The sequence below is a fragment of the Raphanus sativus genome, unplaced genomic scaffold (genome assembly GCF_000801105.2).
Source record: "Raphanus sativus cultivar WK10039 unplaced genomic scaffold, ASM80110v3 Scaffold0290, whole genome shotgun sequence".
NCBI lineage: Eukaryota > Viridiplantae > Streptophyta > Magnoliopsida > Brassicales > Brassicaceae > Raphanus > Raphanus sativus.
In genome coordinates this window covers 5,558-20,818 of record NW_026615610.1, presented here as the reverse complement: position 1 = coordinate 20,818, position 15,261 = coordinate 5,558, and the positions used below count along the sequence as shown (strand labels likewise).

The window sequence follows — 15,261 nt, the reverse complement described above, 5'->3', positions numbered from 1 at the left end:
TCTCCATATAACCCCCAAGCCACCGCGCTAATGTTGATATTAGTATAATTTTCTCATATTTATAGTAACAACAGTTATTCCGGATTAGATTAGTTGTGACGTAAAGTGTATATATTGCCATAATTATACAATTAGTGGATATTTGAATAAAATTTTATGTACTTCAGAAATTTAATTTTTTATGATATGTTATAAATTTTTATAATTTTTGTATAAATTTTCACAATAATACACATAAAAATTTATTCATATCATGTGATCAAGAAAATCAAATTTAATATTTATGTCTTCATACAGCCCCGCCCCCAAGCTACCGAGCTTAATGTCTCCATACTAATCAACACACGTTTTCAATTTGATTTTCTTGATCACATGACACATAATTTCAACTAAACTAAAATTATTGTTGAATTATCTAAAATTGAAATGTGAACTAGTTCAATAAGTTTCTTTTCCATCTCTCACCGCACTACACCCTAATGTCTTAACAAGTTGGTAATTGTTTGACTAACCTAGGGCTTTTTGCAGACACACATTAATTAGTAACACCAATAACATATTAATATCATCATCACAAAAGAAAATAGAGAAAAAAAATAGGAATGCAATAATGGGAGATGGGCCAAAGTTGCAGGTGGTGGGAGATAACATATGACAATGTCTCGAAATTAAGAGGCACCACCACACACACACTCTCTCTCTTTCTCTCTCTTGTAGGTTTGTGTGTTTCTTTTATAAAATCGATATTTTGTTGGATTTTCATGTGAAATTAAACTTGATGGGTGATAGGAAACAGATGCACACACGTCACCACCACCACCACCACCATTTCTAATTCTCCCTCTTCTTCAATATCAATCTCATTGAGCTCTTTAAATCCCTCCAGGTGAGTCTAAAATCAGATAACCTTTCCTCTTAAATTCCAAATTTAATAAGTAACTAAACTGCAATGATATCTTTTATTTATTTGCATGCATCAGTTATGATTTATAAGTAGGTTATTACAATTTAACAAATGTATCTTCTTTAGAGCCAGATTTTTACAATGGAGCATGGAGGAAGCTGCAATGCAATTACTACCACAACAATAACCTTAAAAGCAAAACCACATTCCAACCCGGATCCGAAAGACAAACCCGTTTCAGATCCATTCTTGATCAAGAAAGAAAACCAAAAGCCAACGACACGTGGCGACCAAGCAGCCAAGTACAAGGAGTGTCAGAAGAACCACGCCGCCTTAACCGGAGGACACGTGGTGGACGGATGCTGCGAGTTCATGCCCGGAGGTGAAGAGGGCACGCAAGGTGCGCTAAAATGCGCAGCCTGCAATTGCCACCGGAGTTTCCACAGGAAGGAAGTCTACGGACATAGAAACAGTACACGAGAAGAGCTGATATCTACGGCGGTTTACAAGGCGATCCAGCCACGTGGAGTTTATCCAACTAGTGAGATTGGACGGAGGGCTTCGTCGTCGAGCGAGGATATGAAGAAGATATTGAACCAAAATACTGATGGAAAAGATTCGATGAGGAAGAAGAAGAGGGTAAGGACAAAGATCAGTGAAGAACAAAAGAAGAAGATGAAGGAGTTTGCAGAGAGGCTAGGGTGGAGTATGCAGAAGAAAGATGAAGAAGAGATTGATAAGTTTTGTAGGACTGTGAATCTGAGGAGACAGGTTTTCAAAGTGTGGATGCATAATAACAAGCAAGCAATGAAGAGGAACGGTAATTTAAACTTGTGATCTGCAAAAGTTTTTTTTTTTTTTTTTGAACAAATCTGCAAAAGTTAAAATTAATAAATCTTGTTTTTATTATTTGCACAAATATTGCTTTGAGTATGAATTCGTGACTAGATTATAGGATTGTAGATGCAAATCTTGAAACCAGAAGCGTCTATCTATGCTATGATTTATTATGTTAATTTGTGATTTCTTAAAAAAATTAGTTTATGTGTGGTTACAATGAATTGATAGTTGTACCTAAAAGCATTGATACGAAAGGATTTAAAGATATAACAAATCAGCTGGAATAGCTCAGTTGGTTAGAGCGTGTGGCTGTTAACCACAAGGTCGGAGGTTCGACCCCTCCTTCTAGCGTATTTTTAACATTAATTTTGACTCTTAGTAAAAAAATAACAGAGACTTGATTATTGTAATTGTCAAAATCAAAAATCAAGAATCTTGACTCTTAGTAAAAAAATAACAGAGACTTGATTATTGTAATTGTCAAAATCAAAGATCAAGAATCTTGTATGGTCAACGTTTAGCGTGGTCCTATATTTGGTTCTCGTGTTTGCTCATGAAGTTTATGCTTGTCCTTTTACTTGGTAATTGGTATTAAATAATTTAGAAGCATGATGTATTTGGTTGATTTCTTTTGCTACCAAAAATGAAAAGAAAATGTATTTGTTGACACTAAAGGGTAGATAGCATGGAAGATAGCCAGAAAGCAGCACTTCTTCTTGCCAAGGCAAGAACGCAACAAAGAGAAAGTAATGTTCTGCATTTGTTTTTTCTTTCTCTTCACTCCTATCCGCTTTTTTCTATCTCCCAATCCTAGCTTAGAGTCCTAAGATGCTGACAAACACAAATATATAGCTATATATAATCATACATATATGACCAAGTCTAACTTTAAAAGAGATTTGATGCCAAAAAAAAAGAAAAAAAAAGAGATTCTCAAGAAGAAGGAGAATATGATTTATATGATCTGTAGAGTCAATTGGGCTTGACCAAACCTCACATGATCAACTCAGTCCTAGACTTAACATGGATTTGGAAACAAGCTTCAGATGTTTCTTTACAAATGATTTTTTTAGAGGTGTTCCCTTTGATCTTGTAAGTTTTCGATAAAGTTGCAACGTTTTTTCTTCCTTCTAGGACTAATAAATTGTTGGATCTTGATGAGACAAAGAAAGTTCGTTTTGCAACACGACAAGTTGAGTCTAAACTCTAATGACATTGTCTGAAAAATGTAGATGTAATTGTCTGCATAAAACACAATTCAACGGCGATTAAATAGGGACAAAATGTATACATCATGTGGGTGTAACACTAACACATGGTTATTAAATTACACACATATTTAGTTTTGTTAGTTGGAGATCTGCGCATATATAAAAGTCAAACAGATCTTACTATTTTCCTTTTCATATCACAAAGCAAACTTGGCCTACTTACTCAAATAAACATCAAGAGAAAGATTCTAAGAACACACCTAACCTAACCCAAGAAACTCAACCTTTTCTCACAATACTACCATGTTTAGAGCCATGAGCACCAGAAAAATCCACAGCGGCTACGAAAAACTCGTGGAAGAAGAACCAATATTGAATAGTGTAGATGGTAATTCAAGAGACCCGGTTCAAGAGATGAAGAAGACACCGACGGAGAAACGAAAGGGTGGTTCGGTTCATCCTTTGCTAAGTTTATTCAATGTTCCTTTTCAGAGGAAGAAGAAGAAGAAGAAGAGTTTTGCGACGGAGAAACCAACCGGTGGTTCTGTTCATCCTTTGCTAAGTTTATTCAACGTACGTTTTCAGAGGAAAAAGAAGAAGACGACGAAGAAGAAGAGTTTGGATACGGCGAAACCGGAGTTTGCAAGGTATATGGAGTATGTGAAGGAAGGAGGTGTGTGGGATCCGAATTCTAATGCACCTGCGATTCATTACAGATAGAATCGATGAAGGAAGGATGATGAATAAAGACGTTATATTGTTTTATATATACGTATGAGGAAAAAGAAGTGTCACTGTGAAGGATCCAACATGTAATTCGGTTGTAATTCTGTTGTTAAGAACCTTCGTGTCCTATATTATGTTTCTAAAGATATTTTCATTTTTTTGTGATATCTACAAACCTTTGCTTTATCAAGTTTTTCTATTTGTACCTTTGTTCATTATCTTATAGTGAAAAATTCACATTTTATTTAAGAAAAAATAAAAGAAAAAAGGAAAACCATTCCTGTGATCTGATTCAAAAGATGGATCAAAACTATTTCTCCTTGGAACTATTATAGAGTAGTCTATACAGAGTTAAGATATCATATTTAGAATGAAAGTTCAAAATCAGATTTCACACAAATGTGAAAGTTCTAAAACTATTTTTCATTCCGATGAAATTATCCGTTAATTAACTCTAACCAATCATATACCAACTTCGTAGACAACCAAACAAATTTTACACACAACCGAACTAATAAATCTGGACCCGTGACCAGATCCGGTTAGTCTTACATCTAAACACGTAAAACCTTCTCAATTTTTCAGCAGAGTTAACGAAACACTCTAAAATCAAATTGTAGAACAAAAAATGACAGAGAACACTACGGATGAACAATGTGTCTGGAAATTCGAGTGAGTCCTCAAAGTTAATGTCAAATGGAAGATTTGTGAGTGTACCAAAGAAATATTGGTGCAGAACTGAAATACTGTCAAATATGTCGAATTCAGTGAACAACTCACACCGATTTAACTATCTTTGTGCTTATGTGGTAGAAAGCAAAGTAAATCCAAAACTACAACTTGTAATGGTTAGAAAAGGTGTATTTTGTAGCTTGTGATCCTCATTGTTATAAAGTGTCTATAATCATATCTTCAAGTGCATTGATGAAGGCTTGTTAGATGAGATAGATATACTACACAACAAAAAAATAGCTTGAAGAAATAGTCAAATAGATTCTGACACGGGAACATTATGAGATATCAAACTAAGTTTCAGATTGAAAAATAATAAAAAATGTCTAATATATAAAGAGATTTCCTACTCTATTTAGAACGAGGTCTTTTAGGAAAGAAACCAAAAGTAAATTCCGTTCAGATTTACCTTTAAGACCCAAGGTGAACAATAAAGAGTTGGACATGATCCTGGAAAGAATCAACAGATTATGGAAAATCAGTTGTGGGATACGAGATGAATGTGGTTCTTAGTTTGAAGGAGAGAATATGAGATATCAAACTAAGTCTCACATTAGAAAATTAGACCATGACTGTCTAATATATAAAGAGATGGCAAACTCTAATTAGAACGAAACTTTTTGGGAAAGAATCCAAAAGTAAATTCGTACGGATTTACCTCTAAAGTCTAAAGTAGACAATATCGTACTTGGACATTAGAATGTTAGACATGGATTCACCAAAAACCAACAAACATGGTGTTGCATCTGTGTGTTTTAAATCTCTGTTGTACCAGTAAAATGCCCAGCAGTCATGAGTCGGACGTAGTCCCCAGATGTCACTAGATGAGGAAAAGTTACTATTTCTATTAGGAAAGTTACTATTTCTATTAGGAAAAGGAAATCGGGTTTTTTGAGGCTGTATAAATATGGGTCTAAGGGTTTGTAAATTATGATCACATCATTAATAAGAAACCCTAAACGGGTATTTGCCTCAATACGTTTTCTTCTCTATTCTTCTTCTAACCTAAACGACGACTGTTCTCAACACATGGTGAGAAAAAGGCGTTCGAGAGATTTGGCAATAGATCTAGAGAAGAAATATTAGAGAGAGAGAGAGAGAGAGAGAGAGAGAGAGAGAGAGAGAGTTGAGACTGTCTGTGCAGTCGAAGAAATTATAAAGAGAATGCGTGTTCTCGTTGTAACTGGTTGTGTAATGTTGATCGATCTCGCGAAAGTTATAGGTTAATTCATGTTGATTGCTCTTATGTGTCACATGTGTGTTGTCTTTCATGTTGATTGCTCTTGTGTGTCAAAAGTGATCTTAGGTAGATGTAACCAACCATGTGTTAGATGTTCATACATGAGAATAAGAATTGAATAGCAGATTTTAAATGTTCAAAATGGAACAGATTGACATCGCAATATCGAAAACAAACGTAATGACAAATACAAAAGGAGAGAAAGTCTGGTATTTAAAAACATGCTTCGATTTTATTTTATAAAAGCCGTGTTAATCGAATACATTCGTTGTTGATTATATAGGAGGTCCACAAATCACAATTGTCTGCTTTGCATCATGTTCTATATTCTTGATTTCATAGTTTTCTAGCTATAAATTTAAAATGAAAGAAAGCTTTTAACGGCAAATGCATTTGATTTGTTTTTTCCTCACCAAAGGCTTTGAATCATGTTCTTGATTTCATAGTTTTTTTCGCATGGGTCATGTTTAGGAATTGGCTCCAAAAATTATCAAAGTCCAGATTAGGAGAAGACAAAAATAACTTTCTTAAGAAATATATTTAATTTAAAAATGGGCTACACAGATTCTTGAACGGACAAATTGGGCCATAGGGTCAAAAGTTAAAACCAAAAACTTGCTTTAGGACCTAATGTCGCCACGTCAACGTTTTAGTGACGTAGCTGAATATTCGTGATAGGACCCGTTCATATAAGACCCACTTTTAACAAGATCCCTTCCGCGACGTCGTTTCGAATACTCTCGAAAACCCTACCGTTGATTCATTTACACAAAATACCCCATCTTAATCGCGCCTACCTTCCTCGTTAGTCATACCGTCAGAGGCTAAACTCGTCTTTTTCAAGTCTCTCTAAAACACACACGTTTGTCTAAAATGTTCGACGACCAAGCAGCGGAGATGATTTAATTTAAAAAAATAAAAGATAAAATAAGGAATCTGTTCAGAAACTGGTCGCCAAGAATAGAATAGGGGAAAGGGTTTTCACAAATCAAATATTTGCGGAGAGACAAAGCGGAGGTCTCGTTGTTTGCTTGCGTCTCCCTCCTCCTCTTCCTCTTCATCTCTTATACGGTGCCGTATCACAGCATCTTCTTCTTCTTCTTCTTCTAACAATCCTCTCGTCTAAACCAGGATCCACCGTTTGGATCCTTTCAGCTTCTTCCGTGTAGATCTCCTTCGCGCCTGTGGTAATTGTTCTGTTACGCCTTGTGATTTTGTTTTCCGTTACGTTTTTCTTTCCCCCCGAGAAGCTTGGAGGTGTTTGTTATTGCTTTGCGTTGAGAGATTCGATTGGCTTCTTCACGGCTTGACCTTTTTGTTAGCTTCTAAGATTCTCGATTTGTAGGTTGATTTTGCGAGCTTCTTCCTCGTTTTTTTTTTTTAGGTTTTCGCGAGCTGATTTCTCTTATACTCTCAAATTTATGCGAGAATCTGTGTTGAATGAGTTCTCGTTAGGTATAGCTTTGTGGTTGCGATGGCGTGGATTGATTTGGACCTTCTCAATAGCTGATTTGAACTTGTGATTCCGTTAGACCTCAAATGGTTAATCAAAATAGTTTTATCAACTAGAGCTGAACATGTGATCCCCCTTAGGACTCTACTAGTCTCGTGCTTGTTATTCATTTGTAATTCTAAACGATCTTGTTGTTTATGATGCAGCAGAGCCACCATGCCTACTTTCTCTGCTATTGCTTTGGATAGAATGCTAGAGCCAGGGGCCGCTTCCACGTCCGTTACTAAATCCTATTATTCAAAGCCACCAATATCAAAGGTGGATAAAGGTAAAATAACTAATGAGAGGACATTCACTCGTCCTAAGATGTCACCTTCTCTCTACGCCACTCCCGATGCAATCCCACTACCTAACTCCCCGTCTTCCTTCCCGCCGTCGCCTTACATCATCAACCACAAGTCTCGCGGCCCGCCGCGCCTTTTGAAAAGCTCCTCCGAGGCTAATGTGGCTTCCCAGCAGCAGAAGGTCTCGGATGATGAAGGTGTTGTCACTGGTAATGCAGAGGTAAAGGCTTCACCTAGGAGGAAGTCTACTTCCTTCTCGTTTCCTACAGGTGAGCCTACCGAAGAGGATTTTGATGGTCCTTTTGGGAGTTGGAGTGGAAAGTCGGGTTTGGATAAGGCTGCCAATGGTTTTGAACGGGGGAACAATCTTCCGGAGCATGTCACTGCCAAAGCAGAAAAGGAGAGTGACTGTGAAGATTTCTATGACCCAGGTGAGTCAGCAAGCTTCACAAGTAACACAGAGGTAGAGGGTGAGGAAGGTTCACAAAGACTTGCTACACCTGTGGGAGAGTTTTATGATGCTTGGGATGGTACGTATCTTAATCCCACTTTCTTGCTATGTTCTTCCTTGTCAGATGTCTGAAAATGGTTATGCTCTTATTGTTTCCGGGGTAGTATGATCAGTCCACATGTTATTTGCTTTCCTATGTTAAGATAACTGGACATTAGATGATTTGGAAGTGATTTGTAATCCTATACCCTAACGTTAAAGCTTTCATTTTCATGGTATTCCAGAACTATCAACCGACAGTGGAATGCAGAGTTCAACTAACAACATTGAGTCTGAACTAAGGGAGATAAGGCTTAGTTTACTAATGGAAATCGAGAAGAGAAAACAAACGGAGGAGGCTCTAGAGCAGATGCAATCACATTGGCTGAAACTCCGTGAGCAGCTGGCCCAGGTCGGTCTGTTCATTCCTATCAATCCCACCACCTCCACCAGCAACATGAACCTATCGGAAGAACTACATTGCCAACTCGAGGTTGCTAGGTTTGTCTCCGACTCTCTAAGCAGAGGTATGGCCAAGGCAGAGGCAGAGATGGTGATGGAATCTAGGCTCGAAACTAAGAACTTTGAGATCACAAGATTGTCTGACCGTGTACACTACTACGAAGCCGTGAACCGAGAAATGTCCCAACGAAACCAAGAGGCCATAGGTAATAGAAAAAAAATCAAATGATTCTTAGTCATTGCTGTCTTTCTTGTTTGCATGAATCTGATATCCAACTTTGTTGATACACCAGAGGTGGCACGACGTAAGAGGCAGAAGAGAAAGAAGAGGCAGAGATGGATATGGGGCTCAATCGCAGCAACCATTACTCTTGGAAGCGGGGCGTTGGCATGGTCTTACATTCCTACTGCATCAAAACCTGTTTCCGAAGTATCACAAACTCTTAAGGATGATTGAGTAAGCCTATTGTCTCCATAATGGGTGTTTGATATGAGCAAGAGAAATAAGATACAGGACGTTTAGCACACGCCTTGTGAATAGAAATATATACGTATTTGGTTATTGTTTTAACCGTTCAAGATTGATGTATAGCTCCAAGTAGCTGTAATACACATGTTTCTTTTTTTTGCGGTGGCATACTAAAGTGGAAGCCACATTCACTAATATTTGGTTCATGTTAGCTCTCTATTCTCAAGTGCTTGGCTTATTATGTTTGGGGAACTAATTGAAGAATGCGAATGTGGAATCTAAAAAAAAAAATAAGAGTACAATTTTGAGTTTTTGCTTACAATGTTAATTAAAGCTTGTTTTGCTCATTTATCGTTTCTGAACCAGTCAAGTACAACATGGGTTGCAAAAGCTAGCGCAAGAGCAGCTGCAACCAGAAATACAGATATTTGGAGTAATAGAGATGACTCGAAGGCTTCGAGGAGAAGCGAGTTCCACGTTGTGTACCAGAAGATGCAGAAAACAGAACCCACGATTGCACCAACCACCACTTGACTGCTTGTGTGAAGCTTCTGAGAAACCCTTAACCGTATCTGCACATGCCAAGTTTTTACAGCATTGTAATGGTTACAAAGCATTTGCATAGGAAGGGATTACAAAGTATGTGAACTGAAACACACTTACAAAATATGAACACGACGCGAGTATGAGGCAGCTAAGGAACATAGAGACTTTAGTGATTCCAAGCCATTCCATAACTGTAGAATAACAATATGATCCATATTATCTTAACAGTACCGTACTAGTGAAAACAATTGTTGACTAGTTCCAAGTTCCTTTTTTAATTTGCTTACCAGACAAAACAGCAAACACAGATATGAAAGAGATAGACTGGGCGTGAGTAGATGGCATCCCGGGATCAGTTCGCGAGGTCGTAGCAGGTCTCGCTTGGTTAAGTATACGTTTGAGTACCACGGAGAGAGCCGCGTTCGAAACGGATCCAATGATTCCCCACAAGGCGGTACCATCATGCCGCAGAAGAACGATGGAAGCAAACAGAATAGACACAACCCATTTGCTCTGTCTCCAATAAGAAACATATACACAACACGAAATGAGTATACTTAAAACGAGGCATTTCATCGAACATGTTGCGTGCATCAGGGAGATTCCTTTACTAACCAGACTATTAACGATGGCTTCGATCCCACTAACCGGGACCATCTCGTACCGGATCTCCGGAGACCCATTGATCTCCGAAGCTTCTTGCTCGACCGACCCAGAGTGTTCGCTTCCGTCTCTGCGAGCAAATCTTTCGACTAAAACGGCCATAGATCTAGCGCGGGAAACAGAGAAAGGAAAACAAAACAAAAACCACGAGGGATGATCGAACGAACTATAGCTCGGATAAGCTTTGAGTGGCGGAGAGAAGACGCTGTAATTACCAAAACGAGAGCTAAGTTTCTGTCGGAAATGTGGAAACTTTAGGATGGAATCGTAAGGAGACGAAGAAAGAGGTTGCAGATCAGTAAAGAAAAGAACCTGAGAGGGCTTCTTCAATCTTCCCCTTTGGCGCATTTTATTTATATTCTTGTTCGATTCTTCTTCGGTTCTTCACCACGTGGCATTTTGTTGAGTCAACGGTGAACCAATGTTGAAGAAGTAAACTAATAATGGGGGTAATGTCATTTGAAATTCGAACCAATTACAAAATATTGCATCTTTTATTATTGGTTAAATTAATTTTATTTTATATTATAAAAGTAAATTGTATAAAAATTTATATATTTTTTTAATTTTTATGCAAAAATCTTAGTTACTTCTTAAAATAATACAAAGAACGTATGATTTTAACATTTATATTGAAATCTTGTGTCATTAGAACGTCTTGATTCTATGGTTAAAAAAAAAGTTCTATGGTTTATAATTCTAATCCAAAAATAATGTGTTATTCAATCATATAGACTTACAAATAAATTTTATTCCATAATGAAATTGAATGATTTTTGTTAAAAATAAAGACCTAAATCCAAACAAAAATCTCCAGATTTTAAAATACTAATTAAAATCAACATTGTTGCTGGCAAAAAGAAAAAATAAATAAAATCAACATTGTTAGATTTGTAAATAAATAAATTTACTTTAGTTTATAAATCCTATATGGATTCTTAAAACAATTAAAATGCATGAAATATAATTAATATTATTGGTTTGATGATTATTTAATTATATACAAACCTCTATTAATTTAAAAATAAATGTGTATATAGTTTAGAGAAATGTATGTTTAATCAGTGTCAAGATGCGTCTATCAATCTATCAAACTCAATCTTGAAAGTACAGTTCTGGCAGAGATTGACGATGACCCAGTTCAAGTTTATAAATTTTTTAAAACGCTACGATGTATGGGAAAAACATGGTCTCGCTTTATGTCAAATCATTCCTGAATATCATGATGATGTTTCCATCTCTGGGCTGTGATCAAATCTATGTATCTATGTCGGTATAGCTCGAGTAGTGGTCAAATATTGAATGAGGACTCCAAACAAGTAAACCATATAACTGATTCTTTCCTTTTTTATTTATACAATGAGGCTATATTTTGAAAATATAGTATTTTGCAAGAGATATTTTGAAAATATATGCCTAAGATATTTTTAAAATATTGAACTAATAGTATACGAATTTGCACATGTTGTAAATTCTACTCCTATAGTACTAAAATGTCTCGATTTCTAGTATATGTTTTATCCTACAGTCTGGGTATATTAGTGACCAAAGTTGTTGCCAGGCGGGTCAGGCGTGCAGGTATGCGGTTCGTATGAACAAATAAAAACGCAAGTAAGTGGAACTTGTGGGCAGAAGCTAAAAGGAAGATCAAAACTAAAGCTATGGGTCGACCAATCTTTATATCCACTATCTATTTATTTCCATTTTTATCGATGTGGCTTCTAATTATAAATTGAAGCGACTCAGAGCATTCTGTGGATCCTTTAGCCGAATATCTTTATATTCGGCCTCACCTAATATATTAATTCATCATGCCCACCAAGTGTTTGTTTCTCTCTGCTAGTGGTGTATCTGTTTGATTTGTGTATGTTATGCAATTTAGTTAGTCATATTCATAAACTTTAGTTACCCTTTCTATGACAATCCAACGTGCTATATATAATTATATTGTAAAAGAATACAGTGTGAAAGGATATAAAACAAAGTGATAGATGCGAATATATTCGGACAACAATTTTCATGCGTGACTTACAATTTCGGTGATCCTTGAACTAACTTTTTCGGTAGTCTAATTCAATTCCAATATAGTATATATGGATAAATGTGAGAGATCCATCTAAAATGTGTATTTTTCTATAACCAAAGCACCATAACGAAAATATTTATCAGATTTCTCACAATCAAATTAACAAAAAAAATGAAATCTATTAAAATTGACTAATGTTTTCCAAACAAGAAATTCTCAACAAAAAATAAACTATCAACATGTGCCATTATACGAATGGATTATCATTATACGAATGGATTATTTTTACCATGAAATTATATTATTAGATAATATTAATATATAATAAATAAAACTATTTTGGGAAATTATTAATGCTCTAAAATAAGTAAATGACAGAAACCTATAAGAATTTCGAAGGAAGGTTTTGGGTATAAATCAATAAATCAATTTAAAATAGAACGTAGAGAAGAGTTCGGACTATGGCTTTCATACAAAGTCCGTATATATCCCTGCAATACCACTTGTATTATACAAGGTACAATATTTATGGCCCCTTATTTTATGCACACAGTGCCGGTCCAGCATAATCTCATGCCTAAAGCAAAAAAAAATTATCTGCCCCGTAAGTACAATAGGTTGGTTCGAACTAGGGTTGTTAGGAATATTTATAACAGCTTTTACCACTAGGCTATGTACAGTTTTGACAAATTTGGTGCCCCTTAAATCTTAATATCTTTTGGCGCCTAAAGCCCTAGCTTGTTGGGCTTTAGGTCAGGGCCGGGCCTGTATGCACACGTGATTCATGGCAGATTATTATTATTATTTTGACAACTCATGGCAGTTTAATTATATGTAGAATCTTTCTCGGAACAATGTTAATAAGCATCATGTTACGGTTAAACTTCTTGGTTCCATTCACACGTGATAATTAGTTTAACCGTATTTATATGAGATCAGATCAATTCTTGTGCACCCATAATTTTTTTGAAAAACCAATGCATTCTTTCACAAATTTTTTTATGTGCACCCATAAATATTTTAATTTAATACTAATGCACCCATGAAAATAGTTGTTTGGATTCGCCCCTGCCTTAAATTAAGAATCCGAAAAGAATAATAGCAATGCACTTTCTTTATAAAATTTGAAAGAATCAATGATTTGATGAAGAAGAAAAACCAACCATTAATACCAAAAAATATTTGTTAAAAAAAAGCATACCAGTCTTCATTTTTTTTTATCAAACAAGCGATAACGCCGATACCAGTCTAAAGTGGTGAAAGAGCGGTTGTAATACGGATTGCATACGGCTCACGTGAAAACCTGATTCGTTCTTACATCACTTTTCATTTTTGCCCGGTCCAATTTTCTGTTTTGTTTACTCTTGTTTGTTAATAACAGCTGTAACTCGTTCAAACTTTTTTTTTGTTTGGTAATATTTTCCTGTCAACTTTTTTTTTGTAAATAATATTTTCCTGTCAACTTGAATGCATGAGTCTTCTTTATTTATTTTTTTCACTGAAGCGATCGTCCACTTTAACACTTCCAAAAATTTCAGAATTCCATAAAAAAGAGTCAACAATTTAGTGTTTTTATGTTAAAAATATAGTGTTTTAAAATATCAAAAACCTAGACAGCAAAAATAATTGGAAAAGTACAAGAAAAAGTTCAACTTATTTAAAGAAAACAATAAAAAATTAAAAAAAGGGGGGAAAGAAAGTCTATAAAAAGAGACGCTTGGGGAGAGCCTTGGGTCCACTTCCTTTCTTCTTCTTCTCTGAACAAATACTTTTACTCAGTCTCACATTTCTGATCAGAGAAATGGATTCCATCGACTTCCAAAACATGAAATCAGATAAATCCAACGCGCTGCGTCGTTTCCAGAGCATTGGTTTCCTTCTCCGTATAGCGGAGATCTGCGCCGCTCTTCTCTTCGTCTGTTGGATTTTCACCTGCCTCCCTTTCGCCGCCGAGTTCCTCCGCCGTCTCTCTTCCGTCGTCTCCACTCCTCTCTTCATGTTCTTCCTCGGGAACTCCATCGTCGTCGCTCTTCTCACCACCACCAAATCCACCGTCTTCTCCGGCGGAGCGGAAGCGGATATCCACCACGCGCTCATCAGATCCGGAGACAATCGCGTCAGTTCTTCCGACGGAGATCTGACCGGAGAGACGATCGTCTTCGACGACAGACAGATGATCGACGCGGAAACCGATTCAAATTCAAATCCAACGGCGGCGCGTGGTGAGCACGCGGCAACCGAACCGGAGAAACAGATGATGGACACGGAAACCGATTTAAATTCAAATCCAACGGCGGCGCGTGGTGATCACGCGGCCACCGAACCGGAGAATGGCTCGGTTACTGTTACTGATTTAGCGAACGATCCTCCTCCTCCTCCAACGACGAAGGTTTACAAAAGAAGCAAAACGGAAATCTCCGCGAAACAGAGTCCAGAGATGGTGTCGAAACCCACGCTCCGGCGATCGGAGACGGAGAAGGGCCGTGAAACCGTCGAGTCGTGCGAAGAAGCGCCGTTTCCGGAGGATAATCTGACGAACGAAGAGTTTCAGAAAACGATCGAAGCATTCATCGCGAAACAGTTGATATTTCGTCGCCGAGAATCTCTCGCCGTCGTTATCCATAACCATAACTAAATAATATCGATAAATAAAAAGTAGTATCCCGACATAATTATCTATGTTGTTTGTATCTTCGAGTTTTCGGACCAACAAGCACAGTTTTGTAATAGAACGATCGATCGATCTCATTTTGTTTGTGCTAGTTTTCTGTAATATTGGATCGGATCAGATTTGTTAAACGATTCAGGATGAATATGAACAGTGCTTATCTTGTCTGTATGTTTAGATTTTTTTATTTAATTTATGTTGGTCTAGCGAGTGTCACTTCCTGAAGTGATAATAATACAAACTTGAAGTAGACGCTATGTTTCGTGAAATCATGGTATATTACCAAATTACCTAGGGTTTTAGTGCAATACAAGAGAGGAGGCTGTCTGTGAAGTTATTTAATCATTTTAGTTGAGTACATAATGTCTACTCACAATCAAAAGACAAAAGCAATCACAACTCACACGACAATGTCAGAAACGCGATCTTGTTTACCCTCATCATAAACCTTACTTTTAGATGATTTGTATTATCTGTTAAAACAATT

At 36.7% G+C, this 15,261-nt stretch overlaps 5 protein-coding genes and 1 non-coding gene across 8 annotated transcripts; 5 read left to right on the top strand and 1 right to left on the bottom strand.

Moving 5' to 3' along the window:
- Positions 1-684: 684 nt before the first annotated feature.
- LOC108851822 (zinc-finger homeodomain protein 7) lies at positions 685-1,894 on the top strand. Of its 2 annotated transcripts, none has more exons than XM_018625292.2 (2): positions 685-886; positions 1,037-1,894. In XM_018625292.2, exon 2 carries the CDS (start codon positions 1,046-1,048, stop codon positions 1,739-1,741), a length of 696 nt encoding a protein of 231 aa, XP_018480794.2. In that variant the 5' UTR covers positions 685-886; positions 1,037-1,045; the 3' UTR covers positions 1,742-1,894. The 2 variants fall into 2 exon arrangements, with proteins under 2 accessions (XP_018480794.2, XP_018480792.2); XM_018625290.2 differs by having other exon boundaries at positions 686-886; positions 1,031-1,894.
- Positions 1,895-2,021: 127 nt separating this feature from the next.
- Positions 2,022-2,095, top strand: TRNAN-GUU (transfer RNA asparagine (anticodon GUU)). The gene has a single exon. It is a non-coding gene; the product is annotated as a tRNA-Asn (tRNA).
- A 1,030-nt stretch (positions 2,096-3,125) lies between these two features.
- Positions 3,126-3,880, top strand: LOC108853603 (uncharacterized). The gene has a single exon (XM_056996623.1). The coding sequence runs from the start codon at positions 3,259-3,261 to the stop codon at positions 3,673-3,675; it is 417 nt and encodes a 138-aa protein (XP_056852603.1). The 5' UTR covers positions 3,126-3,258; the 3' UTR covers positions 3,676-3,880.
- Positions 3,881-6,559: 2,679 nt separating this feature from the next.
- Positions 6,560-9,088, top strand: LOC130501799 (uncharacterized). 2 transcript variants are annotated; one of them, XM_056996620.1, is made up of 4 exons: positions 6,560-6,840; positions 7,316-7,980; positions 8,186-8,608; positions 8,696-9,088. In XM_056996620.1, exons 2-4 carry the CDS (start codon positions 7,323-7,325, stop codon positions 8,857-8,859), a joined length of 1,245 nt encoding a protein of 414 aa, XP_056852600.1. In that variant the 5' UTR covers positions 6,560-6,840; positions 7,316-7,322; the 3' UTR covers positions 8,860-9,088. The 2 variants fall into 2 exon arrangements, with proteins under 2 accessions (XP_056852600.1, XP_056852599.1); XM_056996619.1 differs by having other exon boundaries at positions 7,313-7,980.
- Positions 9,089-9,152: 64 nt separating this feature from the next.
- LOC108855228 (lipid phosphate phosphatase epsilon 1, chloroplastic) lies at positions 9,153-10,464 on the bottom strand. The gene is made up of 4 exons (XM_018628992.2): positions 10,033-10,464; positions 9,705-9,930; positions 9,535-9,608; positions 9,153-9,443 (listed from the first exon to the last, which is right to left on the bottom strand). Exons 1-4 carry the CDS (start codon positions 10,426-10,428, stop codon positions 9,216-9,218), a joined length of 924 nt encoding a protein of 307 aa, XP_018484494.1. The 5' UTR covers positions 10,429-10,464; the 3' UTR covers positions 9,153-9,215.
- Positions 10,465-13,907: 3,443 nt separating this feature from the next.
- On the top strand, positions 13,908-14,741 carry LOC130501801 (uncharacterized). Its single transcript, XM_056996624.1, has one exon. It carries the CDS (start codon positions 13,908-13,910, stop codon positions 14,739-14,741), a length of 834 nt encoding a protein of 277 aa, XP_056852604.1.
- The last annotated feature ends 520 nt before the right edge of the window (positions 14,742-15,261 follow it).